This window comes from Podospora bellae-mahoneyi (genome assembly GCF_035222275.1).
Source record: "Podospora bellae-mahoneyi strain CBS 112042 chromosome 1 map unlocalized CBS112042p_1, whole genome shotgun sequence".
NCBI lineage: Eukaryota > Fungi > Ascomycota > Sordariomycetes > Sordariales > Podosporaceae > Podospora > Podospora bellae-mahoneyi.
Window position 1 is genome coordinate 2136001 of NW_026946359.1, and position 25190 is coordinate 2161190.

Here is a 25190-nt window from a genome sequence, read left to right on the forward strand (position 1 = left end):
AGAACGCTGCGGTCAACTTTGGTGGCGATGCCAACGATGGTGGTGATGGCGGTGCGACCCCTGGGGCGCTGGTGATGCTGCTCCGGTTGCCCAGCCGACCGCCGAGAAGCGATAGTTGATGGCGTGGGCGATGTTGAATAAGGCACTGTTACTTATAATAGGGGAGCGTGAAGGTGTCTTGCAGGGCAGAGTTTGGAGCAGTCGGCGCGCGGGGTCGCGGAAGTTGATGTTGGACAGCGGCTCGTGAAGTAACGCAAGGACACCATCAGACACAAGATATGAGTAAAACTTCTAAAGCATGAAGTCTTCGAGCCCTACTAACAGGTAGCAATGTCTCATTCCATCTCGGTATGTTAGGCTATACTAGATTCACTTACTCCCTCAATTAACAATAGTTCTCTATTTATCCCACTGATATAGCCCGTAATCTAGGTTTCAAGTCATCTATCTGATTGGTACACTGTGGTGTATTAGGTATTATGTGGAGAGATTGTAAATTGGTTTTCCATGTGTTCCATCCGTGTTCCGAAATTTTGGGTTGGTTGCCGTCGGGTGGCAGATTTCAGGGGCAAATACAAAGTGGGCTGCTGCCAGAGCAACACTGTTCTTGGCAGAGTAACGTCGAGCCTGGTAGGTAATTTACTCTGCTCCTGCCTTTGCTTTTCTGTGCTTTATTTTTCCTCAACATGCCCCCGAGCATAACAAGAAGATGAAAACTTTGGGCAGTTCACAATGGCCGTTTTGTCGTGGTGGAAAATTTTGTTCGAGATCAAAGTCAGCTTAAATGGTGAGCCTGACCCCGATCTCTGTTCCTTACGGAGTACTTCTAAGCACGGGAGATGGATGGATGATCTTGTAGCATAAAAGTCCCTTGTCGCATACCTTATGTTTGAAATCCTGCCTTATAGATGGACGGCACTACAGTGAACATTGACCATTTCATCCATGCCCCAAAGCTAGTTACTTCAGGAGAGTCGAGTCCGTGGGTCCCTCAAGATTGCTCCAGGCGTTCATTCACTTCAAAATCCATCTTGGGCACCACCAAGCCCGCTAGTTGGGGTCATGACCTCCGCGGCGCGCTCTGCGGCAAGATTTCCCCAGCGTGGGAGCACGTCCACATGGCGAGTTCATCTTCTCAGCCTCGTATCTCACCATGAACAGGCAGGCCATGGTTTACCAGACCTTTCCCACTTGAAGGCCACCACCAAGAATACAAACCTCCTTCGTCTTTTCGGCACGAGCAAGCCCATTGCTAGAAGGTATTCATCGCCACGGCTACAACTACACCACATGCGTTCCATCGCCATGGCTACAGCTATACCACATTCGCTCCCTTGGCTTCAGCACGACGAGACCATCCACCATGTTCAGGGCAGTCAGTGGAAGTGCATCAGCCGCGCTCTTCTCCCCATGACTCAAACAAGTCGCTGAAGGAAACCTATTCCTTGATGCGAACACCAAAGCTACCCCGCGCCCTCGCACGCGAGGGCACGACGTTTTGTATTATTGCCGATATCTTTTCCTTCTGGCTGCGGGAGTAGCAGGACTTGCTCTTTTGCATCGACGACACATGTCTCTCCAGCGATTTCACAACTGCGATGAAAGATGCAGTCTAATATAAGATGGGAGAAGAGATGTATGAAGAGCAGGTCGTCACTCATCCTGACTTGTAGTAATAGTAATGATTTGCTAACAACATACCTAGTGATATGCTAGAGCTTACTTCCCGGAAAGAATTGCAAGCAGTACTCATATTTGAGAGAAGAGACTGCACATCAAACGAAGCTCTGTAATATGATATGGTCTACACCTGTAAGCAAAATTGAGACGAAAGACATCATACAAAACTTCAGCTTTCCATCTCAAGTTAACTCTTCACCCTATCCAGCTTGGGAGCACCATCGTCTGCCAGTTGCAAGCGAGCGAACGCGAGTGCTGAAAGGTGATGAAATACTCAGGGGAAATTATTAAGAGCAACTTCATAGGTGAGCGAGTGAAAGTAAGAGTGGTAATGGGAAGAAAGATTTGGGAGTAGTTAGCGATGTGGACGTCGACGATCTGTTGCTTTCCGGCCGACGTGAAGCGCACCTCACCCAGCAACTTCCACAACAAATGACCCAGCGTATGTCTCCACAAGTACGACACCAGATATCCCACATGTATCTCAATCCCAGAAGGTGCCTTAGCAAGCGGTCCAAAAACAATCCATCTTTGCTCCCACGTAGGCAAAGAAGCAACAAGGTCTGGTGGAGATGGAAGAACTGTCAGTCACATCGTGTTTTGGTATTGAAGGAAAGATGCCCACACGAACTGAGATTGAAGAAAGGCTGTCTGGTTGCTGAGATAGGGGGAAAGGTTGGCTTCTGGTCCAAAAAGTAGACCGAAATAAAGAAGAGATGCCTTGAATAGTCAGGCAGATACGTGCACTTGTAGAAACCAGCTCAGCATGGTTTGGAGATCTGAACGATGATCCTTGTCTGAACTTGAAATTTGATGAGGTTTGACAGCCATAAAAACAAGCGTTATAATTGTTGTTGATAGCTGGGACGAAACGCCCAGGTACTATCGAGAAGTGTGTGATCAGGATGAAGCAAGTAGACAAGATGCTGAGGGGCTGGCCAGCCGGGGAGAGATCGATCCCTCCTGTCGACAAGTCAACATTTCTGGCCATGTCAGTACTGTCCCACGTTGTCTGTATGGGAGTCAACAGCAACAAAAGAGAGGCCAACTTTGTTAATTTTCTCTTGCCTTGTGTCCTGTCCCACATGAAAGAGGTCGGCAGGTTATTAGATTGCAAGAGGTGAATCAAGTAAACACGGGCACCTTAAAAGAATCATGAAACAGAGCGCCTTCTTGCATTATGTAAAAGTATAACTGAGGAAGGCAGCTCATGGACCGAAGATTCTTGTGATGGTCGATTTGGGCAAGCAGTACACCTCGTCGACAAGCTCCAGGCCGGGATAGTCCAACAGGCTTAGCCCGGTGATGCCAAACAGCGTATGCCAGACATCCACCATATCACCTGGTCGGTCCGAGATACCGCCCTTCTCAGTGTCTTGACATTGAAGGATGAAGTTGATGAGCCTGTCCCGATCGATCCAGTGTGTCTTGCCAATCATTTCCAGACTGCTCAGGACCCACCAGCTGTAGCAGACATCCTCCTTCTTCTCTGGTCGACCGTTCAGACCACCGTTGGCGAGCTGTCTTTCACTCAGCCACTTTCCTAACCGCTCCTTATCGATAAGATCCTGTCTCTTGGCGATCGTTAAGCTGGCCACACAGGTGAATATTTGCCCTGAGTGGGACTCAGCACCGGGACTGACACCGTAACCTCCGTCAAAGTTGGCACATGCCGCCACATAGTCAACAGCTTTGTCGACATCAATCAAGTCCATGAGGCCAAGAAGCGACAAGGCGTTGAAAGCACCGTACAGAAACCGAGTATCCTCTTCACCCCACTCGTCACCAGCAAACGTTCCAGTCTGCCGGTTCTGAAGGTTGGCAATGTCTGGGTCGACGGGTTAGTATCTTCACATAGGATATTCTTTTCCGAATGGTGCGGTTAACGACGCACATTTCCCTACAAGCGCCTTCCCCTTCCCTCGAGTCTCCAGCTCGTCAAAGGCATCTACCATGGCGAGGATCTGCACAGCGCTAACGGTAGAGAGCATGTGTGCATCGTGACCGGGGGCGGCACCGAAGCCTCCGTCTTCGTGTTGGCATGATAGTACAAAGTCGATGGTCTCAGAGCGTGGAAGGCCTTCGGGTACGCCGAGAAGGTGTAAGGCTGTCAAACCCCAATACACACCGTTGAGTCGCAGGTGTTCTGTTAGCCAGTAGTCATACTCGTCTTGTCTCGTATTGAGGCTTTGTATATATTTGACATGAGCAGAAGTGGCGAGCTCCAGCTCTTCTGGGAGTTGTTGAAAAGCATCCGTCATGGTGAGGTGGTCGGTTTCATGAGTCCGTAGAATTAGCTGTGAGTGTTGTCGAATCCCAAGCCAACAAAGGAATGACGTTAGACCTCAGGCCCCTGTTGAAGATCTTATGTAATCAGCATGGTAAGGTAAGTGGACCAGGCACCACCACCCCACTCATCTCAAGGTCCAGGCAGCTGGTTTCAACGCCAGCTGGCAGATATTGGCCAGGACATCACACAGGTTGCTGACACCTCAGCTATGTAAATATTCCAGCTTCACAGCACGGACCACAAGCTGCCGAATAACATAAACGGCGTTTTGTTAGGGATACTCGGATTATCCTGATGCGTCGATTTGTTCGTGTTCTGATTGGCCTCATTTTCGATATATAGTGTTCCGTTCGCTTGTTCGGCGCTTCGTTGCCGCCGCCGTCTAACCACGATACGAGAAAGCAAGCTGCTCCACAACAAGAGCAGGGCGCCTTGTGCGAACAAGTCTGAGTCTCCAGCGAATCGAGCTCGAAAACAAGCCTCGAGGGCCGTGACGCCACCTCATATGCATGCAGTCTGCGAGGTGACCATCCCGTACCAGGCAACAAGTCTGGATCGGATCAGTTTGGATGTAACTCGGATACTATAGGAGTCCATTGGGTGTTGTCAAAGATCAACTCATCGAGAAGGCAGCACTGCATCCTGGATACCCAGCTACCCAGTTTTGGGGCCCAAATTCGTGGCTCGAGCTCTTCAAACCAAAGGGCATCCATTGTAGTATATACTGGTGAAGCACTGTGAACCACTGAAGCCAGGAGTAGAAGACGCTCAGACCAACTGGCAGATGGCCCATACAAAAAGTGCCGAGTTTCAGAATTGGCTTTTTGTGTACCTGAAGCTAACCACATCAGGTTTGGTGTTGACAGCGGGCCCCTCCTTTTCGATATGGCTTGGTTGGAGATGCGGAAGATGAGGATACAACAGATTCACGACCAGAGGTTCATTCCAGCCTGGAGATGCGGGATTGATGAGGTCTCTATATGTCTCCTGCAAGGAATCACCTGTCTCGTGATTCACAACACAGACTAGATAATATCAAGGCCCCCCCGAGACATGCGCATCGTGCTAATGATGGTTTCATGGATTTGGGTTCGAAGGGCAGCGACCGCTTGCGTGTGGCACCGAGACGTCGGGCATCTCGGCCTATCCCTTTCTTTCTTCTTCGAGCACGAGAGAACCATGTGTGCCCAAGGCGCCCAGTACGTGCCGGTTTTCATCAGCCGAAGAGAACAAAGACTGGCAATGGGCTCGAGAGTCGTTTTCCAGCGGATCAAAGAGTGGGGAGATAAGTGCTCAGAGCGGCACCCAGCCAGTGGCTGATGACCCCTCACTAGGCTGAGAGGGAGGTGCGAATGGAGCCCAGGTGCTTGGTGTGTTTAAGCACAAACGACCTTCGCCCTTGGTCCTCCTCCGCCTTGCCTTTCCCAACCAGTTCCAAATATCGCTGGCTGCTCAATAGACAACAGCAATATATTACTGACAACCTGCCGCCCTCCTAGCGACACGACACCTTTGATCATCAGTCTCCATTCGTCTCCAAACCTAATGCTGAATACCCCGGCGTCTATTCTACGGAACTTCCCAATTCGACCCTTTGCCCTGACGGAGCTTCAGACAAAGCAGCACCCCTGACACCGCTCAGCGGCAGCGCATCGCATCATCGTGTGTCTGCAGCGCGGGCCAGCAGAGTGCTCTTGAGATAATCCCCGTTTCAGATTCCGGGCCACTTGGAACCTTGACGACACTCACCTTACTCATTTGGCCGCTTATCGACATTTTGGATACCAATACCAGAATACCTCTCCCATAATAGCTGGGCGCCAGATTTCATTGAAGCTGTTGTAACAGTGGTTGCATCCTGGTCGGCCCTGAAATCTGCAGGAACGGGCCTCGAAACGGGTGTATCTCTTCTCCGGGTCCAGCCTCTATTATCGTTCTTTCTCACCCATCCCATTTCCACAATATCAGTCGAAAACGGTGTTGCAGAAACACCCACAAAATTGAGTCGTCCGACAAGGCACAACCCGAGCGCTCGGTTTCGACTTGTGGGCATCCCTGGTACGAAGTTAGGGTCAACGGGGTGAGGGTTACCTATGCCGCATGCGTTTGTCTTGGAGTAGGTGCGCAGCCCTGGGAACATCGACCTGACATTTCAACTCCTGGCCTGCGGCTCTTCCCATAACCCAGGGCCCTTTCCTTTCCGGACTCCGTGCCTCCTTGGGGGAGGGTGCTCACTTGTCGCAGCCTGCAATCTGCCTATTTTCCGCCTCTTTCGAGGCCTGGTACTGTAAGTTTCGGCCCAGCACCCGCTACTGTACCGTTGGGCTGCTTGGCTGGCGCGTTGCTCGCAAGACCACGCTGCACTGCACTGCTTGTTGCTGCAACAGCTGCGACAAGTCGGGTGGTCTTCGTGTGCGGCAAAGTGCTCGAGGTGCGAATCAGGAACAACCCAGGAAAAGCAGACGCCTGTTATATCCAGGCCCATCATTATTAGCTCCATCTGAGCGGGTGGCCCGGCGTCTTGCGCAGCCTCTCTCATTTGGCGTTTGACACCTGGCAGCAGTCTGCTGGCAGCATGGGCCGGAGCAAGCCTGTACCGCAGCCGCTTACGCTGCCGCCCAGCGACGACTCTCGTGGTGAAACTGTCCCCAATTCCGCTCGACTGACGACGGCTTCGCCCCGATCCCCGCGCTCCCCTTTCCGCTTCGGCCAAAAAAAGTCTGAGAACGCCGGAGAGCCTCTGCAGCTTGCCGACGTCTTGCACCAGCCCGAGAAGCAGAGTCCAATTCACAATCACCAACACGAACACCAGCTTCAGCAGCAACAACAACAGCAGCAGCAGCAGCAGCAGCAGCAGCAGCAGCAGCAGCAGCACCAGCCGCGGCCCCAATACCAGCCCTCAGTCCAAGCCCAGAGCCAACCACACGTCAATTCACCAGGCCAAGCCCCGCTCCCTACTGAGCAACTAGCTGAGAAACGCCCCCTTGACCACACTCCCACCTCCTCGCCGCCCTTGCACTCACCAGGAGGCCGGACTGCCGACCAACAAAATCGACTGCCCAACCAGCCCCCGCCGCACCTTGGCCACAGAAACCCGCGGCACGACGACGACAAGGCTTCAAAGTCGAGTTTCTTCTTCAACTTTGGAAAGGCGGCCAGGCCGTCGGACCGTCCCTCCACACACCAACACTCAGACTCCCGCGCTGAAACTATGTCAAGAGATTCTGAACATTCCACGCCTTCGAATCAGAGCACTAAGCATTCGGGTATGTCGATCCAAAGTTTATCTGCTTAGCTTCCACGGCCCACCCTTTTTGACCTACGGCCTGTCCCTCGGCCTAGTGTTTTGTGCGCGCGCAGCAGCCAGCTTGACTGCCTCGCCCGGCTTTGTTTCATAGTTTGACTAACACTCTCTGGTGTCCGAAATTGCAGAACCACCCCAGCAGGATTCCTCAGCGCAAAGATCCATTCCCCAGCTGCCGTCCAGATCTCAAGTGTCACTAGCCTCGTCTGCCGATCACGATAGCCAAAACAATTCCGCCAACGCCTCCGGCTCGAAAAAGCACAAACCAAAGCCCTTCAACCTACTGAGCCGAAATAGATCGTTCAAGGACAAGGAAAACAAGGAGACCAAGAGCAGTCCGAGCCCCAGGGAACAGACTCTGGCACCACCAAAAGCCGGTGATTCGGAGAGGCTTGCCCCTCTGAAAACTGCCCCGCTCCAGGCACACGACCGATCGTTCCGCGACATGATGTCCTCGGCGGTCCGCAACCATTCGGCGGAAAGGCCGCAGGCGAGAGAGATTGGCGGAGGAAAGGGAAGGGACCAAGATGGGGGACATCGAGGCTTGCCTTCCTCTCTAAGAGAGGCGGGCGGATCCGCATTTTTCAGTAATCTCAAGAACAGCAAAGCTGCCGGCATTATCAGCACCCGTTTTTTCGGCAAGGATAGCAAGAACGAGCCCCCAGTACCAAGAGAGCCATTGATAGATGACGAGAGTTATGTGCTCAAAGTCATCAACCTGCCTCTCGTGGAGCAGACACGGTTGACCAGGATATCAAAGCGGCTGGAGGATTCGCGAGACAAGACGGAGTTCTGGATGCCCGCCTTCCCATGGAGAGCGATTGACTACCTTAACTATAAAGGAAGTGACGTAGAAGGATTGTACCGGGTACCAGGCAGTGGACCGCAAATCAAGAAGTGGCAAAGGAAGTTCGACGAAGGTATGATGCCAAGACGCCAAGAGATATACTGGAAACCCCCTTTGTGACCACTCTTGCTGACAGTGCCTTTGTAGAACTCGATGTTGATCTGTTTGAGCAGCCAGATCTTTACGACATCAATATTATTGGGTCGATGCTGAAGGCTTGGTTACGAGAGTTACCTGACGAGCTGTTTCCCAAATCAGCCCAAGACAGGATCGCCAGAGAATGCGCAGGCGCAGAGACGGTCCCTCAGCTGCTCATCGACGAACTCTCGAACCTTTCGCCTTTCAACTACTACCTCTTGTTTGCCATCACGTGCCATCTCAGTCTGTTGCTTGCCCACTCCGACAAGAACAAGATGGATTTCCGCAATCTCTGCATTTGCTTCCAGCCCTGCATGAAGATTGATGCCTTTTGCTTCAAGTTCTTGGTGTGCGACTGGCGCGAGTGCTGGAAGGGCTGCAAGAACGAGGCCAAGTACATCGAGGAGGAGTATGCGCTCTTTGATCAGCCACCACCTATGCGGGCTATCGGCGAGGCGAGGAGGAACGGAGCTCCCCTGAATGAGGAACACAAGCCAGAACCCCACAGGCCAGAGCCCCGGAATATTTCGTCATCGAACAGCAGCAAGAGCTCCATCAGAGGCGCGGCCGACAACCAACAGCCGCAGCAAAAGCAATCACGACCAAAGAAGAAGGCGCTACCGGAGAGTGAGAGCATTGATACAGGCTCCACAATCTCGACAACACTTACCATCAACAGTGACGTAGAGACACCAAGGCGATCAGGAGATTTGCGTCCTCTCTCGCCTATCAAGCCGCTCTCTCCTCTGAACTTTTAGGTGGACGCTGTACAAAAGCCGCAAACTGGATCCTCATGTCGATAGGATTCGGTATTCCTATTCTCATCGTCGAACGATCGTCACGCCCGTCCACGACTCTTTTCTTTACCCGTACCGCAGTGCGTATTTACCGGAACCACATCGTACCTACCTATTTCATTATCAACCCATCTAGCTGTTGGCAACCATGAGAGAGGTTGCCAATCTTGCTTCGTTCGACCTTGATCAAATGGTCGATATCAAACCGTTGTCCACTACATGAAGAGGACAATTTCACACACACGGGGATACTGGAGATCACAACACCTGAATTTTGCTTTGTCGTTTTTTTTCAAGTCAGAGGGGGTTTTAGCATGCGGACCGTTCTTGTTTTGTTGCTTTGCGTTGATTTATCTGCCTCTGCTTTTCGTTTCAGTTTGGAATACCCCGTCCGGCCTCGTTTTATTTTATTTTTGTGTTGAAATACCACCACGCGCAAGGCATGGGAAAGGGTATTGAAGTTTTCTTTTAATCACGAAATTGATTCACTTCTCGCTAGTTGTGGTGTAGTAGTGGCTGGGATGGGGGCTGTTGTTTATAAGTGCTGAAGAGAAAAGTGTTTCCGGTCAGGCTACTCCGGGTGGGAGGTGGATAAAAAAGATGACAAGCATCTTTTGTTCATGAGGGGCCTTGGTCTAAAACACTTTGTGTATGTGGGGGATGGGAAAGGGGAAGGGGGCATTCAAAAGCAGCAGCGGCAAGTGTACGATATTGACTTTTTTTTGGTTTCTGGAAGGCTGGTGCTTGTTTGGCTGGAGATGGGGTGGTCAAGAAAAGAGGGAGGGATTGTGGTTGGAGTTGTGTGTGTGTGAATAATGAAAAATACAGGATTGGATTGTCCAGGGACAGATCACGCTATTCTGTTTGCTTTGAAGAGGCGTGAACAACCATTGCATATTGCATGACAAGAATCGTTTTATTTCCCCTTGTCCTCCACCAGAGAGTGGTGTCAAGTCCACCCCAAACCCATCAACGCCAAAGAAGCAAAGAAGATAACAACTGAATCCCAGGAAATCTGATTTCTCCCAAACGCCCATTGATACCATGTGCCAACACCATTAACAGTTTTTTACTTCCTCTGCCCAGCGTGCCTCTCATTCCTCCTCATCCTCCTCTCATTCCTCTTGATATTCTCCCTAATCTCCCTCCTCTTGTCACCCCTGATACTCGTCCCCTCCTTCCTCTCCAGCTCCTTCTTGGAGTTGTGCTTAATCTCGATGATCGCCTCGTCCTGACCGGCCTTATTGGCGCCCTTGTAACCCCACTTGCGCTCGTGCTCGCCAGTCTCGGGGTTGAGCTGCAGGTTGCGGCGCTGCTCGCGAGTCTTGGGCTTGATGCCGCGGCGTTTGGCAAAGGCGGCCCATTTAGTCTCTGGCTTGGGGGTGGGGACGGGCTTCTCGCGGGGGAGGGGGGTGACGGGGCCGGGGAGGGAGAGGAGGACGCCGGCGGGGGTGGAGGATATGGGGAGGGTGGTGAGGAGTTGGTTGATTAGGGATTGGGTGCCGTCTCTGGCGATGTCGTAGAGGGAGGACTCGAGGGAGGGGCCGGTGCTGGCGGGGAGGGAGAGGGGGTTGGGGTCGTTGGCTAGGAGGAGGCCGAGGTCGAAGGTGTAAGGGGTGGGCTTGGAGACTGTGACGGGGAGTTTGGGGGGTTTGGTATCGGAGGACATGGTGATGGTCTTGTGAGATTAAGCCAGGAAAGTCGTGGTTTTGGTTTGGTTGAGAAGGAGGTTAGAGGTCGAATTGATGGTGTTAGCGGACAGAGATTGGTGTTGCGATGTCCGGCGCAAAAGTGAAGCTTGACTTTGTTGCGATGCGATTAGAGTTGAATGGCAAGCAAAGAAACTGGAGGCGCTTCTGAAAATTTGGGCGGTCAAAAGCTGCAGAAACCCAACAGCTTGGAGATTGCGGGGCAGAAATGTGGAAGAACCCCGGCTTGATTGGCGTCGCTTTCCAAGCTTCGACCGAACGGCTGCTTGGCTTTGAACTGCCAATAAGTGGTCTGTGCTTCAAGAACCTCACAGCCGTCTGATTTTGAGTTCAGAGATTTTGGAGGCTGCTCGACAAGCGGGACCAGCTTCCGGGCCGTAAAGTGCAATTGGCGACGCCGACGACCCCTGACACCGGCCCCCTACGATGCGATAGAGCGCCCTGCTACCGATAGACAGAAATTCACAAAATAAACCCCGCAAAAATGTCGGCAAGCAACTGCCTGAGATGCCTTGGCCGGCCATCAGTGGCAGGAGCTTCGAGAGGTGTTGTTGTGCCCGTCTTTGCGCCCAGAACGGCGGCTCCCTTCTCGACGACTGCTGTCCAGAATGCTCTGCCGGCGAAGCCAAAGAGCGCCGAGCACCAGGACCGGTCGGTGAGGGTGTACCGTGCGGGCAGGAAGATGACGATCAAGAAGAAGAACACCCAGGACAGGGGCAAGCCCCCTCTCCCAGGCGAGCGCAAGGCCTTCCGCAAGAAGATTGTCCTCAGCAACGACAACGCCTTTCCCGTACCGTGGGTGACAGAGATGGAGGCAAGCAGCTTGTCGAACGAGAACAAGGTCGGCAGCATTGTGTCACTTCCCCCTGCGCTGCAGGATCAACTGCGCGCCACTGAGGCTTTCCAGCCTACACAGACTTGGGGCTTGTTCAGAAAGCCCTCGACATTAATCCGGAAGGAGACGGTCGAGTTGACGGGCAAGATGGAGAAGGCGGTTGAGAACAAGCAGACGGCTCGTATTGTCCTCACCGGTGAGAAGATCTCGGGCAAGAGCACCATGCTCCTCCAGGCTCAGTCACACGCCTACCTCAACAACTGGATTGTGATTCACTTCCCAGATGGTATTTCCCCCTTTTTCACTCCCCCTTTTTGTAACCCCCCAACTAACACGCTTCCCCAGCCCAAGAACTCACCAACGGCTCAACCGAATACGCCCCCATCCCCAACACCGAAAACCCAACCCTCTACATGCAGCAAAACTACTGCCTCAAGCTCCTCCAATCCATCAAAAAGGCCAACGAGAAGATCCTCGCCAAGCTGCTCTCCGTCTCCAACCACAACGAGCTCCCCCAAAACATCACCGTCAACCAGCCCCTCCTGTCCCTGATCAACGCCGCCAAAGAAGCCGAGGGCGCCTGGTCCGTCTTCCAGGCCCTCTGGTCCGAACTCAACGCCCAGGGCGTCAACCGGCCCCCCATCCTCCTCAGCATGGACAACCTCCCCCACATCATGAAGATGTCCGAGTACCGCTCTGCCTCGTTTGACCAGATTCACTCTCACGACTTGTCTCTGGTCAGGCTCTTCACCGAGGCCCTGGCGGGCAACACCCGCTTCCCGTCCGGTGGTGCCGTCATCGCCGCGACAAACAGAAACAACGGACCGCGGATTCCGAGCATGGAGTTGGCGCTGAAGCAGAGGTTGGCGGAGCAGATCAAGGTTGTTGAGGGTGAGGAGGCGCCCGAGCCGCCAGTGAGGGATCCTTATTTTAAGGGGTATGATGATAGAGTGGAGAAGGTGCTCAAGACGGTGGAGGTGATGGAGGTGAACAAGATTGGGAAGAGGGAGGCGAGGAGTTTGATGGAGTATTGGGCTGCTAGTGGGTTGTTGAGGACGACAGTGGATGAGCAGGTTGTGAGTGAGAAGTGGACGTTGGGTGGGTGCGGTGTTTTGGGCGAGATGGAGAGGGCGGCGTTGTTGACGATGAAGATTTAGGGATGATTGGGGGTTCGAAAAATCAGGGGGGTGGGGAATAAAATGTATATTTGTGTATCATCAGGGATAGATAGTATGGGCTTCATGATGAAAAATTGTATTGTAGAGTTTTTGAATGCTGTTTACGTTGGAAATGATTTCTATTCCCAAAGAATTGTCGGCTTTTGATGCTGGATAAGTTGGCATGGCTTATTTGAGGGGCGTCAGAAGGGCACAGGTAGAATATTTTCCGATGTTTTTTGTTTTAGCTCACCCTACAAACACTATACGGACAAAGCCAATGGTAAAACCTCTGGTATCCGTTTCCCAAACCCATCAAACCCAAACTAGTAGACAAGACATAAAACGCCACAAACGCAGTCAAAATCTCACCGCTTCGAAAGACTCTCACAGCTCCTGGCTACCTTCCCTATCATCCGCCACAATAAACACCAACCTCGACCCATTGCCAGTTGTTTGCCAAATCTATTCATTCTCTTGTTAGCATAGTGTCTCAAATCAAGGTTAGTCGGGGTATCAAAACTCACGTTCAAATCTGTGTACTCCTCCAAAGCAGTCATCCACTGGTTCTCCGTGAAACCCTTCGCAATCACTCTCTCCTTCACCTTCCTCAAGTTCAGCTCCACACCAAACTCGTTCTCATTATCCTCATCATCCTCCATCTCATCCGCCCGGCAAGCGCCACTGTCCGCAAGACCCTTGACAAGATTGAAGATCTTGCTGCTGGCGTTGAGGCCCCTTCTGCCGGTCCGGTTCCCATCGTCCATAGCGAGGGACTCCTTCGAGGCTTCGATCAAACGCAGCGCTTCATCTACATCTTCTTGCTTAACCGTGTTGCTGAACTGGAGACGGGCGAGAGCCTGCGCAAGACGGACGATGCCGAGAAGAGTACGGGGGGTGGTATGCCCAAAATTTTGAGACTTCTTCTCGTTGCGCTTGTGCTGGTTGCGGAGGCGGACGTAGGTCTTGACCATGTAGTCGGCGACGTTCGGAGGAAGGACAGGGCGGTAGGTGCGGGCCTTGGCAACATAGGCACGGACTTCGGCTGGGCTGAAGACGAAGCCGTCCGAGGTGTCGATGTCGGGGTGTTTGTTGTGCATGTGGACGTAGGCGACATGCTTGGCGAGTTGGGCGTCAGTTTCTCTTGTTGGGGTGTCGAGCAACAGGAACATGACGTCGAAACGGGAGAGGAGGGCGGCGGGGAGGTTAATGTTTTCAACGGCGGTGAGACGGGTGTTGTAACGGCCATAGAGAGGGTTGGCGGCGGCCAGAATTGACGTGCGGGCATTGAGAGAGGTGGAAATACCGGCCTTGGAGATGGAAATCGTCTGCTGCTCCATGACTTCGTGGATGGCAGTACGGTCGTTGTCGTCCATTTTGTCGAACTCATCGATACAGCAGATACCATTATCAGCAAGGACAAGGGCACCACCTTCGAGGACCATCTCATCTGTTACAGGATCGCGCATGACGGCAGCAGTGAGACCGACACCGGATGAACCACGACCAGAGGTGTAAACACCGCGAGGAGCCACCTTCGAAATGTACTTCAACAATTGAGATTTGGCCACACCTGGGTCACCCATGAGGCAGATATTGATATCACCACGGATACGCATACCGTCACCAACCTCCTTGGTAACGCCACCCACAAGCAGCAACAGGAGTGCCTTCTTGACGTCGAGGTGACCGAAGATTTCAGGGGCGATGGACTTGGCAAGGTACTCATACTGGTTGCCGGACTGAAAGGACTTGGCGATTCTCCTTTCCATCAAGGGATCGATCTGCATATCCTCGTAGGCCTTCTTGTGCTGAATGACATCGTGTGCCTCGAGGTAAGTGTCGGTCAGGAGACCAGCGCGCATGGCCTGGAAACCGGTGTAAGGTGTTGGGAGGAAAATGCCGGAAATATCAACAGTATCACCAGGGTGCACCTTCCGCACAAGAGTGCCATAGCAAAGTACGGTAAGTGTCCTGGGAATCTGACCAATGGGCACCTGCTCGGCAAGTTCCTGAATCTTAACCTCCTGGAAGGGCAGGAACTTGGAAGCTCTTGATGATGGGTACAGCTGACCCTTGGCCTGATTTTCCTTACAATCCTTCGACGGGCACAGTGTGAGGGGACCGTACTGCTTATCGGACACGGGCTGGAAAATTTCGCAACCGCAGCGATCGCAAGTATAGGCGCTGACCTGCACAATAGGCTTGACGTCTGATACTCTGGTGGCGATGCCGCGGATGGTGATGAGGTGTCCGAGGTGGTCGCCACGGACTTGTCTGACAGAGAGTGCCTTCAGGGGCTCGCCCGACATGGCGGTTCTGGGCTTGAAGACAAGGGTGTATCGGCGGGTGAGTTGCGCAGGGTATTGCTCGTTCAGCATAGCTGGGTCCGCAGTTCTCTCAGCGGCCTCAACCAGATCCGCGTTGCGCTGGGCCCGGTTGGCCATTAATACGTCGAGCACATCGTCCTTGAAAGTAAGGCCCTGAGTTGGTTGTGGCATCAACTTGTCGATGGCCCTCGAAAGAATCTCGACATAGTGCTTTGTGTTCTTCTCGATCGACTCAACGAGCTTGAGCTCCAGGCCCAAGTCCTCTTCAAACTGCATCATGGGTCATTAGAAAATGTTCATGTCGAAAAGGGGCCGTAATAGGAGCAGAACACACTGTATGGATGTCATCCAGCTCGATTACCACCTCGTTTGTCTTTCTGTCGGCCAGTTCTTGGAGCATCAGCTTGTATTTGTGTACAGGCTCCTTGGCTCCTCTCCTTTGCTGGCGGCGCCGTTGCTGTCCCGCCTCGTCATCCTCATCCATAAAATCATAATCATCGCTCAGGTCGTCCTCATTAATTGTGATGTTTCCCAGCGCAGTGGTGATGGTCTCCTGCGGCGACGTCTTGAAATCGGTAAGGAAATGCTCAAAGGCCTCTGCTCCACCGTTAGCGCACTGTTGATATTTTACCGCCTTCGTTTTTGTTTTGATTTGTTTTCCAAATTTTCTTCAGGGATGGTTGGGCCGCGCTCACCTTGCTGTTCACCGTACTCGACGGGCGCTTTCATGTTAAAGAGAGCCATGGTTGCGACGTTTGTTTACTTGCGCCCGGGATGCGCTGGGTCGCAGTGTTGATATGGTTGTTGGGACGGGGATGGGAGTCGGGCTTTCAGTTGAAGATGATCAAGAAAACACCTGCTGCTGGCGCTAGGATGATGCGGGATGGAGGCCGGGCACTGCCAATCCAATGCCCCTGTCAATGTTCCTGACAGGGGGCACGCGCTGGAACGCGGTCAGGCACGGAGCGAGACGTGTCGTGGGCCAAGAGGCAATTAAAAGTGTTCCATGTTCAGGCTATCAGCTGTGGAGGGGCACTGTCGGACGGGTGCCAGCTGGGAGAGCCCAAGAAGGACCGGTGACCTTGATGGTCGGAGCTTGCCTCGGCACATGCCACCCGCTGATTGCCGGGAAACCTTCCCCGTCCGAGAGCTGCCCCGAGGTGAGCTGCATCCATCCGATGCGCTATCCCATGCGCTACGAAAGCGGACCCGATCAGCTGCATCTTCTTCAACGCCGGAGAGAACGGCGTCCCCTCCGTGTGCAACACCATCTGTACATACTACAATTGTTTTTTCTGTTCTTGTTCCTCTCTTCGCGGTACCCCAGAAGCCCAGACCGAATTCAATAACAGATACAATGGCGCCGCGCAAGAACGCGCAGTCAACGGCTGCCGAAATATCACTGGTACATCTACAGAACTGTTTTGCAAACCTGCCCCAGTCGCTGGCCTCTTTGCTCGCCAACGTCAACACTGTAAGCGCTTTCTTTTGTCTTTTCATAGTCTGTAGCTCTTATGTGACTAATGATATTAATTGTGTTCTTAGCCCGCTCAAAATGTCATTGTCGAACTCACCTACCGCGTCCCTACCCCTCCTGGCTCAGGGGCTGCAGCATCGTCCACTAAGTCCATCTACCTAGGATGGACCGGCATGCCCAGCAAGCGCCGAGTCGCCCCGATCGTGGACAGAAACGGTATCAATGGGTCGAGAAGCGGCCGTGATCAGGAAGTTCCCCTCGTGGAAATCGACGCAACGCTGGCTGCAACCGTGGGGTTGAAGGATGGACAAAAGGTCACAGCGACGATACACTTCGACCCCCCTATGGCGACCACCGTCAACATTGAGCCTCTGACGCCCGAGGACTGGGAGATGATTGAGTTACATGGTAGCTTCCTGGAGGACAACTTGTTGTTCCAGATCCGCGCGGTACCAAATCCCACTTATGCGCCTGGAGGCGTTCTTGCTGGTGCGCATCCATTGACGCTTCACCTCTCACAAACGTCGACCGCGAGCATTAAAGTACTCTCCCTCGACCCCCCACTGTCGGCAGATGCCCCCTTTGCCAAGATCGCCCCCGACGCCGAGGTTATCGTGGCCCCGAAGACCAGGCAAAAGCAACGAAGTAGCAAGGACAACAGAAGTGTGGGCGGTGCCTCGAGGAAGAGTGGAAAGAGCACAGGGAGTTCCAGACGGAAAAGTGTCAAAGAAGAGAAAAGGCCAGTTCTGTTTTTCCGCAGCGTTGACAAGAAAAACTGCCTGGAGTGGTTTGACGAGGGAGTAGAGGTGGACGATCTCAGTGTGTGGGTCGATACGGATATGCTCTTTACCAAGGAGCTGAAAGGAGTGAACTATGTTGCGGTCAGTCTGGTGCGCCCCGCAGGACTCCAACAACCGCTCGATTCGCAGACACAACCTCAGGAGGCAGACCCAGCATCCAAAGCATCCACCAAAATCATTGCCCACCTGCGTTCTTGGGAAGAGCCGCCAGATGGACAGACCGCAGCACTCTCAACCAGTCTGTGTGCCGCTCTCGGCTGCCAGGGACTTGTTGGAGGGGTTGTGAAGATTGAGCCCGCCCCTACACCGTTGCCAAAGAAGACGCCAGATCAGGAGGGAATCAACCGCGATTCGGTTCAAAAAATCAAGGTTTTCCCCTTTCAAACAACAAAACCTACGACATCAGCAGGCCTCAAATTTGGTGGACAGTCGAAAGCCGAGCGCGAAGAGGGTGCCAATCAAGTCAAACATATCTATGGCACCGAGGGTAATTCATTGCTGGCTGGACCGTTGACGGATGGCCAGGTTCTCGGAGTTCACGATGGCATGACATTCCCACGAGGTTGGGAAGGTGCTGTTGTCCGATTTGAACCTTCTCAGCCAACCTCTCAGAGTGGCAAGAAGCCCCTAAGCTGGATCTTGGGATCAGAGTGGAGGTTGCCCATCTCCATTCAACCACCAATTCCTAAGCCTGCTTGGCTTACTGAGTTTGAAGCTGAGTTAGCCACTGAACCGTCTGATTCTCTGCTCGTAGGCATCGACTCGTTGCTTGACAAGCTCAAGACTCATGTTATGCATATGTCTTCAGTTCTCTTGACAGGCGGTCAGGGTGCTGGCAAGACCTGTGTGGCACAACACATTGCCCATGCTTTGCGGTCATCTCAACTGTTTCACACCACTTACTTTTCCTGCACAAAGCTCTTGGGTGATGAGAGCCGGGTCACCACTATCAAGGAGACCCTTAACCGTCTGTTTATGGCTGCCAGCTGGGGTGCCAGGCTTGGTGGCAAGGCGCTCGTGATCCTTGATGATTTGGACAAGCTCTGCCCAGCAGAGACAGAACTCCAAGTAGGCAACAACAATGCCCGTGCTCGGCAGATCAGCGAGGCGATTTGCTCCATGGTCAAACAATACTGCGGCCGGGACAGCAATGTTGTCTTGCTGGCCACCTGCCAGGGCAAAGAGTCTCTTCACAACGTCCTCGTAGGCGGTCACATCGTTCGTGAGATTGTCGACCTGGCCGCTCCCGACAAGGAAACCAGACGTCGTATCATGGAAGCTCTCACCAAACAAGGCTCCGTCTCTCCGGAAGATTCCTATGCCACCGACGATGACCTCGAAGACATCAGCCGCCCCACTACCGCAGATGGCAGCGCCACCGATGGTGACGGAGACGGCTGGATGGACGGTCCCAGCCGCCCTCCACGCCAAAACACTCGCGCCAAACCAAGCGGCTTCATCCTCGATGCCGATCTCGACTTCCTCGACATCGCCGGCCAGACAGACGGCTACATGCCCGGCGACCTCATCCTCCTCATCTCCCGCGCCCGCAACGAGGCCCTCTCCCGCTCCGTCACCTCTTCTCTGTCCTCCAACGTCCCCAATCCAAACCTAACCACCATCCACCTCTCCCGCGCGGACTTCACCTCCGCCCTGAAAGGCTTTACCCCTGCTTCCCTCAGAAACGTAACCCTCCAATCCTCCACCACGACTTTTGCCTCGATCGGTGGTCTCCAGGAAACCCGCCAGGTCCTCCTGGAAACACTGCAGTATCCCACCAAATACGCCCCCATTTTCGCCCAATGCCCCCTGCGGCTCCGTTCAGGGTTGTTGTTATACGGCTACCCAGGCTGCGGCAAAACCCTCCTCGCCTCTGCCGTCGCGGGCGAGTGCGGCCTGAATTTCATCTCGGTCAAGGGACCAGAGATTCTGAACAAGTACATTGGCGCCTCTGAAAAATCCGTCCGCGACCTCTTTGCCCGAGCCTCGGCCGCTAAGCCGTGCGTGTTGTTCTTTGACGAGTTTGACAGTATCGCCCCCAAGAGAGGCCACGACTCGACTGGTGTGACAGACAGAGTAGTCAACCAGCTTTTGACGCAAATGGACGGTGCGGAAGGACTGTCTGGTGTTTACGTGCTCGCTGCTACCTCCCGGCCGGATTTGATCGACCCTGCGTTGCTACGACCGGGAAGATTGGACAAGAGTTTGCTCTGTGACTTTCCCAACGAGGAAGACAGATTGGATATCATCCGTGCGTTGGCCGGGAAAGTGAAGGTAGATGAAGAAGTTTGGGGGGATGAGGGGGTGCTGAGGGAGTTGGGGAGGAGGACGGACGGGTTCAGCGGGGCGGATTTGCAAGCGTTGGTTAGTAATGCGCAGTTGGAGGCTATTCATGATGTTTTGGGGGATAGGGAGACTTCTGCCACGGTTGTTACTAGGAGGGGGGCGAAGGGTAACAAGGGGACGGGAAGGACGAGGGATTTCTTGCAGTTCAAGTATGGGGAGGAGGAGGTGAATGGAGATGTGGGGGTGCCGAAGACGAGGCAGCAGATGCTGGCTGAACAGGCAGCTATTGTGGGGAAGTTGGAGGGGATCAAAGCTGCGAGGAAGAGGAGCAAGGTTGCGCCAGCGGGGCAGAAGCAGCTGGAGGATAAGAAGGAGGTTGATGCTGGGGGGAACAAGGAGGTGGTGATTAAGTGGGCGCACTTGGAGAAGGCGTTGGAGGAGACGAGGGCTAGTATTTCTAGGACGGAGAGAGCGAGACTGGAGAGGATTTATAGGGAGTTTGTGGATGGGAGGAGTGGGGAAATGAAGGATGGGCAGGGGAGTATGGAAATTGGGGGGAGGAGTAGTTTGATGTAGAGGGCGTGTGGGGGGTGTAATTAATGTGTATAAGTGTGTATAAGTGTGTGTAATCAAAATCATTAGAGACGTGCAAGTTTGGGTTATGTTCAAAAAGCTGCCAAAGAGGTTGGTTTGTGCGAGTCATCAATTGCGAGAAATCTTTCTGATGTATGGTGCAAAATGAACTTTTGTCTAGCCCCTTTCTGTTTTCTTTCCTCTGTCCTTTCATAGCCACTTGAACGGGTTAAAATCCCAAACCTCCATGCCAACACCACCCACCAGCACCTTCCCTGACTCGATAACCTCCACATCCCCCACATCAGCTATCCCACTGTACCTATTATCCTGCAGCGATATCTTCATCCCCTGTCCGCCCTCTCCAGGTACCGCTCTCCAAAGCTTGATCCTCTGGTCATTGCTCACCGTCACCACCTCAATCATATCCGTATCATCCCTCACAATCTTCAGCCCCGTCACAGCCGCGCCGTGAGCAGAAGACACCCTGTACCGCCCACTCACCACATACTTCATATCATTCTCCTCCATCCTCAAATCAGTGATGACAAGAGCGTTATCGTCTCCACCCGTGGAGATAACATAGTGACAGTCTTCCAGATCAACTACATCAAGAGACTTGATACTACTTTGATGCACCTTCAGCAACAACTTCAACCCCAGCGGCGAGTTATTCGCGTGCCCAACATCCGCGTCTATGTTCTGGTCTGGACGTGTCCAAATGGCGATGTGGCCGTCGGTATACGCGACCAGGATGTCTCCATTAGACAAGAATCGCAACTGCGTCGGACAAGCGCCCGTATATTTCGCCTCGCTACCAAACTCGAATTCCTGAGTCCTTTCGCCATAGGCATACGTCTGGATGGTGGAGTTGGAAAGCGCAATCGCAAACTCGTTGTGGTACTCCCCGATGTAGTTGGTTGACCAGGAAAAGGCCATGATCCGCAGGTCTTTGTCCTTGCTTTGGAAGTTCCAGACAGCTTCGCATTTAACAGCGATGGTCTCATAGTCTGATTCGAGACGGGTGATGTCCCATATGAAGAGCTCCTCGCTTCCGCCGCAGCTAACGAGGGTGCTGTCACCCTCCCACTGGAGGGACTGGATGCCGGAGGAGTGCTTCTCTAGCGTGGCAAGACACTTGAAACCTTGTCCGGTTGGCGAGGGTGTCCAGATGCGGATCACGGTGTCTTCTGCTGCTGTGGCGATGTACTTGAACGAGGAGCTGCACGCTACAGCACGGATTTCTCTACCATGACCGCCTTCTTTAATGGTTCTGAGGAAGGTGGACGATTGTGAGTAGAAGCGGAGGTGAGAGGATTTGGTGAAAACCAGGCGAAGGGCGTTGGGGTTCGTCAAGGCGGAGATAATGGCGAAGGAGCGGTGGGCGCCGCCGCATTCAAGGGATGCTAGGACGGCGGATGTTGTAGCATTGTAGTAGATGAACTGTTTTCCTTTGAATCCATGGAGGATGAGTTCCGGGTTCTCGGCTGTGGTGAACCAAGCACCCTCGATCATGCCCATAGGCGGTGAGATTTCATGTCGGAGACTAAAGGTACGATTGTCCGCCCTAAGGGTGTACATGCGGTATATTCCGTCCCGACATGTGGTAAGAAACTCGCGGGAACATCCAGGCAAAGGCACAATGGCGGTAATGGCGTCTTTGGTTTTGGGATCCCGGTAGGAGCACCCTGGGAAGAGGACATCGGTTTTGTCTCCCGAGTTGGGATAGGAGGTGACGAAACCGACGCGAGACCCCAGCATAATAACTGAACCAACTCGAGCTGCCGCTGTAGGGATGTAGTTTTCGTTGAGAGAAAGGGTAACATCGCCAAAGCTTGGTTCGTTTGTTGAAGCGTTGAAACTGAGAATATAAGCGCGGTCAGCACCCAGCACCGTGACGACTGCCTGCCAGTTCTGAGCATCGGCGGCCACAAGCGGGAGAATATCCTGAATCTTTCCCGGCAATTGTCCAACAGAGCGGATTGGCTTTTCGCTTTGCAAGACATAGACATTTCCAGCTGCGCTGCCGAGAACAACTGTGTCCGCAGCCACGGTCTTCATAACATTGTAGGACCTCAAATCAGCCACAACCTCAGTAGGCAGCTGTACCTCCCTCCATTTTGGTTTTTCTTGGATATCGGCCATGAATATCCTCCCGGGAGATGTGGTTGAAACCATCCTGGAATCCGACAGGAAGGCGTACTTTTGAAAGGCTTGCCTGGGGTCTCCTTTCGGCAGGGGGCTCATTAAGGAAGTCTCTGGGTTCTTTTGAATGTGTTCAAGAACGTCATCAAAAGAAAGATTGAGATCAAAATCCTCAAAGCCACCCTCGGAGGCTGAATTTGACAAACCCCCAGAAACGACAATCTTTCCATCCGCTCCGCCAGTGGCTATTATGGAAGCCCGTCCCTCCCTATTCGAGACAGCAGCGGACCAAATATTCTTGCCGTTATGGCAACTGTCAGTCGTGCGGTGCTTCAAAGCCCCCTTTGGCCCTTCCGACCCAGTCAAGTCAAGACTCAACTCCCATTTTTGTCTTGTAGTATCCTCGCCGAATGAGTACACATTAATGGGACCATTTGATCTTGATGTGTATTCCCCAAACTTGACATGCCATATCCTTGACAAATGTCCCATGGCAACTGCCACACATCTTGTTGAGTCGTTTTTGTTCTCCTCCTTCACTTCCGAATTACCACCAAAACCGGTCTCTCTCGCTTCCCCAAGGGCTTTTGAATCTATTTCCATTCCAGTTTCCCCGACAACGAGATGTCGATTAGTAATGTCCCATATCCTTATCGTCCTATCGTCACTGCAGCTTGCCAGTAGCCTGAACTTTGACCCAGGGCTAAATTCGAGCTCTGGTGATATAGTAACACCGAAAATCGACCCTTCGTGTCCACCAAACACGTATAGCACCTCCCATTGAGACGGCCTGCAAGAGTCCAGGTAGAATTTCCAGACAATAATCTCCCCGAATACTGTGCCGCCTGCTACGAGGATGGTGTTGTCGCCCAGAAACGTGAGGTTTGCAGAATACAGGATGGGCCTCGATGGCGACACCACAGGCCCTAGCTCGAGGAGGTTTCCGTCTGAACTGAGTTTCAGAGTGACAATTTCGTTATGAGCGGTGACTAGCGCGCCCAGAGTCTCGCCGTTGCAAGAGAAGAGGATGCCATCGTAGATCCAGTCTGGCGCTTGAAACTCGGTGGGTAACTCGGTAGGGGCGGTTCCTTGAATGAGGGATGCAACTGACGACGGTGGGAGAACCATGACAGATTGCCCACCCCAAATCAAGAATCCCCCTTCTGTTGTTGGGGTGCCATCCTCAGATTTCCAAGCATGAATTCCATGGATAGGCTGTGAGTTGAAAACTCTGAGTTGGCTGACGAGGCGAGAGGTGGCTACGTCGTAAATTCTGAGCCAGGTGTCTTCACCTGCAAGGAGGTATGAAGAGTTGGACTCGGCATGATAGATCTCGAGGGCGGTGATGGGACTGAGCACAAAGCTCTGTTGTAGTTGAGTTCGAGGATGAGGGGTGCTCTGAGATGTCAAGTTAGTGAGGGGGTTCGGGTTGTGTGTGAGTGACTCACGAGAGTTTGTAGGTTGAAGCCAACATACCGTTTGAGACATAATGATGACCTAAGAAGTACCCGTTGACAATGTGATTCGTCTTCATAGGTGTCATAAAATCATTTTCATGTGTGAGCGTTATTCGTGTGCCAGTGGTGTGGTTTTGAGCGTGAGGGAAGCAAAGGCTCAGGGTGTGAGAACTTTCGGCCAATAAGCACGCACCAATAGTGACCCACCCAGGCAGCCTGCCTGAGTGGGTCCATGGACCCCTTTCAACTTCAACTCGTGAACTCGAGGATGGTCAAGGCATCATTCCACATTTATGCTTAGGGTTCAAGTTGCTGTGAGGTGGGATGAATAAAGTCTTCTTATTTCCAACCTAAAGGCCGTGTAACCCAAGACAAAAATTGCCCAAGTGGGTGGGCAGCTAACATGGCAGACCAAATTCTTCATATTGATCAGGACTGGTGCCGTATAAAACAACTTCAAGCCCACTTGTTACTTCTTCGTTCCTCCAGACTCCTCTCCCTCTGAGCTACTGCCGGTGACTGCGCCGCAATCATGGCCGTCCTTGATGGTGGCAGACGTTATGTCTCGGGACTCCCGGCATTGTGTCTAAGAAAGCTTGTTGGTCGTAAGAATTGTGTGTTTTTATGTACGTAGTGTTGGTTGTAGTTTGTGGGTGAGGGCTGTCGAGTGATGGTTAATGGAAATGTCGATGACAGAAACATTGTTAGGTAGGGAGACTCGGTGCGTTGCATTTTCTTATGTACAACTTCTCGAATCTTTTCAAGCAGGCTTTTGCGCTCCATTGACGTGGCATCATTGGTAAATGTGAAGGTGTCATTACGGTATCTATCATGTGGCATCATGATGTTCATGGTGGTCTCATTGAACTGGGTAATATGGCCTTTTAATGGTGTTCTGGTGACCCGAAACTCGGCCATATGCTGGGTTGATTGTGAGGTGAAAGATAGAGGAGATCAGAGGTTGAGGAGTGAAACGAGAAGTTACAAGACACATATGTCACACCAAAAGTACAAACAGAAAGACTTAGCGTGGAAACAAGCACCATTCATCAGCGTCAAATTGCCCAGTCGCTTCCCGAGCGTATGTCACCCTAGCCTCTTCGTAATAATTGTGTTGTTGTTACGCGTATGCTCACTTGGCTTTTGCATTATAGGCTTCTACGTAAACATGGGTACGATGAGCCAAACCACATCTCGATCCTGAAGTATCAATCATCTTTGCTAGAGGCTTGTCCCAAGTTTGAGTGATGTTACGGTTGGAGAATGTGCTTGCTCACTGACTCCAGCCAACTGCTCGCTAGGAGGCGAGCACTATAAGATTCCCCATATAATCAAGATAGATCAGTTTCCGTTCATTGCACCAAC

The 25190-nt window shown here is 52.6% G+C and overlaps 7 protein-coding genes across 7 annotated transcripts; 3 read left to right on the plus strand and 4 right to left on the minus strand.

The window, feature by feature from the left end:
• Positions 1 to 1772: 1772 nt before the first annotated feature.
• Positions 1773 to 5368, minus strand: BET2 (Rab geranylgeranyltransferase). Its single transcript, XM_062873936.1, has 3 exons — positions 3575 to 5368; positions 2312 to 3508; positions 1773 to 2243 (listed from the first exon to the last, which is right to left on the minus strand). Exons 1-2 carry the CDS (start codon positions 3939 to 3941, stop codon positions 2889 to 2891), a joined length of 987 nt encoding a protein of 328 aa, XP_062737026.1. The 5' UTR covers positions 3942 to 5368; the 3' UTR covers positions 1773 to 2243; positions 2312 to 2888.
• A 1177-nt stretch (positions 5369 to 6545) lies between these two features.
• Positions 6546 to 9017, plus strand: QC761_106700 (uncharacterized protein; the record flags this gene model as incomplete). Its single annotated transcript, XM_062873937.1, is given in 4 exon segments — positions 6546 to 6803; positions 6822 to 7236; positions 7403 to 8194; positions 8269 to 9017. The coding sequence occupies 4 exon segments, from the start codon at positions 6546 to 6548 to the stop codon at positions 9015 to 9017; spliced, it is 2214 nt and encodes a 737-aa protein (XP_062737027.1).
• Positions 9018 to 10125: 1108 nt separating this feature from the next.
• RRS1 (Rhodanese-related sulfurtransferase) lies at positions 10126 to 10725 on the minus strand (the record flags this gene model as incomplete). The annotated part of the gene is made up of 1 exon (XM_062873938.1): positions 10126 to 10725. One exon carries the CDS (start codon positions 10723 to 10725, stop codon positions 10126 to 10128), a length of 600 nt encoding a protein of 199 aa, XP_062737028.1.
• A 207-nt stretch (positions 10726 to 10932) lies between these two features.
• QC761_106720 (uncharacterized protein) lies at positions 10933 to 12761 on the plus strand. The gene is made up of 2 exons (XM_062873939.1): positions 10933 to 11886; positions 11946 to 12761. The coding sequence occupies exons 1-2, from the start codon at positions 11250 to 11252 to the stop codon at positions 12755 to 12757; spliced, it is 1449 nt and encodes a 482-aa protein (XP_062737029.1). The 5' UTR covers positions 10933 to 11249; the 3' UTR covers positions 12758 to 12761.
• A 208-nt stretch (positions 12762 to 12969) lies between these two features.
• Positions 12970 to 16131, minus strand: MCM7 (DNA replication licensing factor MCM7). Its single transcript, XM_062873940.1, has 4 exons — positions 15783 to 16131; positions 15422 to 15684; positions 13285 to 15357; positions 12970 to 13222 (listed from the first exon to the last, which is right to left on the minus strand). The coding sequence occupies exons 1-4, from the start codon at positions 15829 to 15831 to the stop codon at positions 13145 to 13147; spliced, it is 2463 nt and encodes an 820-aa protein (XP_062737030.1). The 5' UTR covers positions 15832 to 16131; the 3' UTR covers positions 12970 to 13144.
• A 120-nt stretch (positions 16132 to 16251) lies between these two features.
• Positions 16252 to 20302, plus strand: PEX1 (Peroxisome biosynthesis protein pex1). Its single transcript, XM_062873941.1, has 2 exons — positions 16252 to 16561; positions 16633 to 20302. Exons 1-2 carry the CDS (start codon positions 16445 to 16447, stop codon positions 20224 to 20226), a joined length of 3711 nt encoding a protein of 1236 aa, XP_062737031.1. The 5' UTR covers positions 16252 to 16444; the 3' UTR covers positions 20227 to 20302.
• Positions 20303 to 20342: 40 nt separating this feature from the next.
• WDR6 (WD repeat-containing protein 6) lies at positions 20343 to 23970 on the minus strand. Its single transcript, XM_062873942.1, has 2 exons — positions 23845 to 23970; positions 20343 to 23766 (listed from the first exon to the last, which is right to left on the minus strand). The coding sequence occupies exons 1-2, from the start codon at positions 23854 to 23856 to the stop codon at positions 20434 to 20436; spliced, it is 3345 nt and encodes a 1114-aa protein (XP_062737032.1). The 5' UTR covers positions 23857 to 23970; the 3' UTR covers positions 20343 to 20433.
• Positions 23971 to 25190: the final 1220 nt, after the last annotated feature.

Excerpts from the sequence above, each read along its gene's own strand:
- BET2 (XM_062873936.1), bottom strand. The coding sequence starts at position 3,941 with ATGACGGATGCTTTTCAACAACTCCCAGAAGAGCTGGAGCTCGCCACT. Across the intron at positions 3,509-3,574 it reads GAAGGCGCTTGTAGGGAAAT|ACATTGCCAACCTTCAGAAC; the intron begins GTGCGTCGTTAA and ends CCGTCGACCCAG.
- QC761_106720 (XM_062873939.1), top strand. The coding sequence starts at position 11,250 with ATGTCGGCAAGCAACTGCCTGAGATGCCTTGGCCGGCCATCAGTGGCA. Across the intron at positions 11,887-11,945 it reads TGTGATTCACTTCCCAGATG|CCCAAGAACTCACCAACGGC; the intron begins GTATTTCCCCCT and ends ACGCTTCCCCAG.
- MCM7 (XM_062873940.1), bottom strand. The coding sequence starts at position 15,831 with ATGGCTCTCTTTAACATGAAAGCGCCCGTCGAGTACGGTGAACAGCAA. Across the intron at positions 15,685-15,782 it reads CGAGTACGGTGAACAGCAAG|AGGCCTTTGAGCATTTCCTT; the intron begins GTGAGCGCGGCC and ends ACGGTGGAGCAG. Across the intron at positions 15,358-15,421 it reads AGCTGGATGACATCCATACA|TTTGAAGAGGACTTGGGCCT; the intron begins GTGTGTTCTGCT and ends CCCATGATGCAG.
- PEX1 (XM_062873941.1), top strand. The coding sequence starts at position 16,445 with ATGGCGCCGCGCAAGAACGCGCAGTCAACGGCTGCCGAAATATCACTG. Across the intron at positions 16,562-16,632 it reads TGCTCGCCAACGTCAACACT|CCCGCTCAAAATGTCATTGT; the intron begins GTAAGCGCTTTC and ends TTGTGTTCTTAG.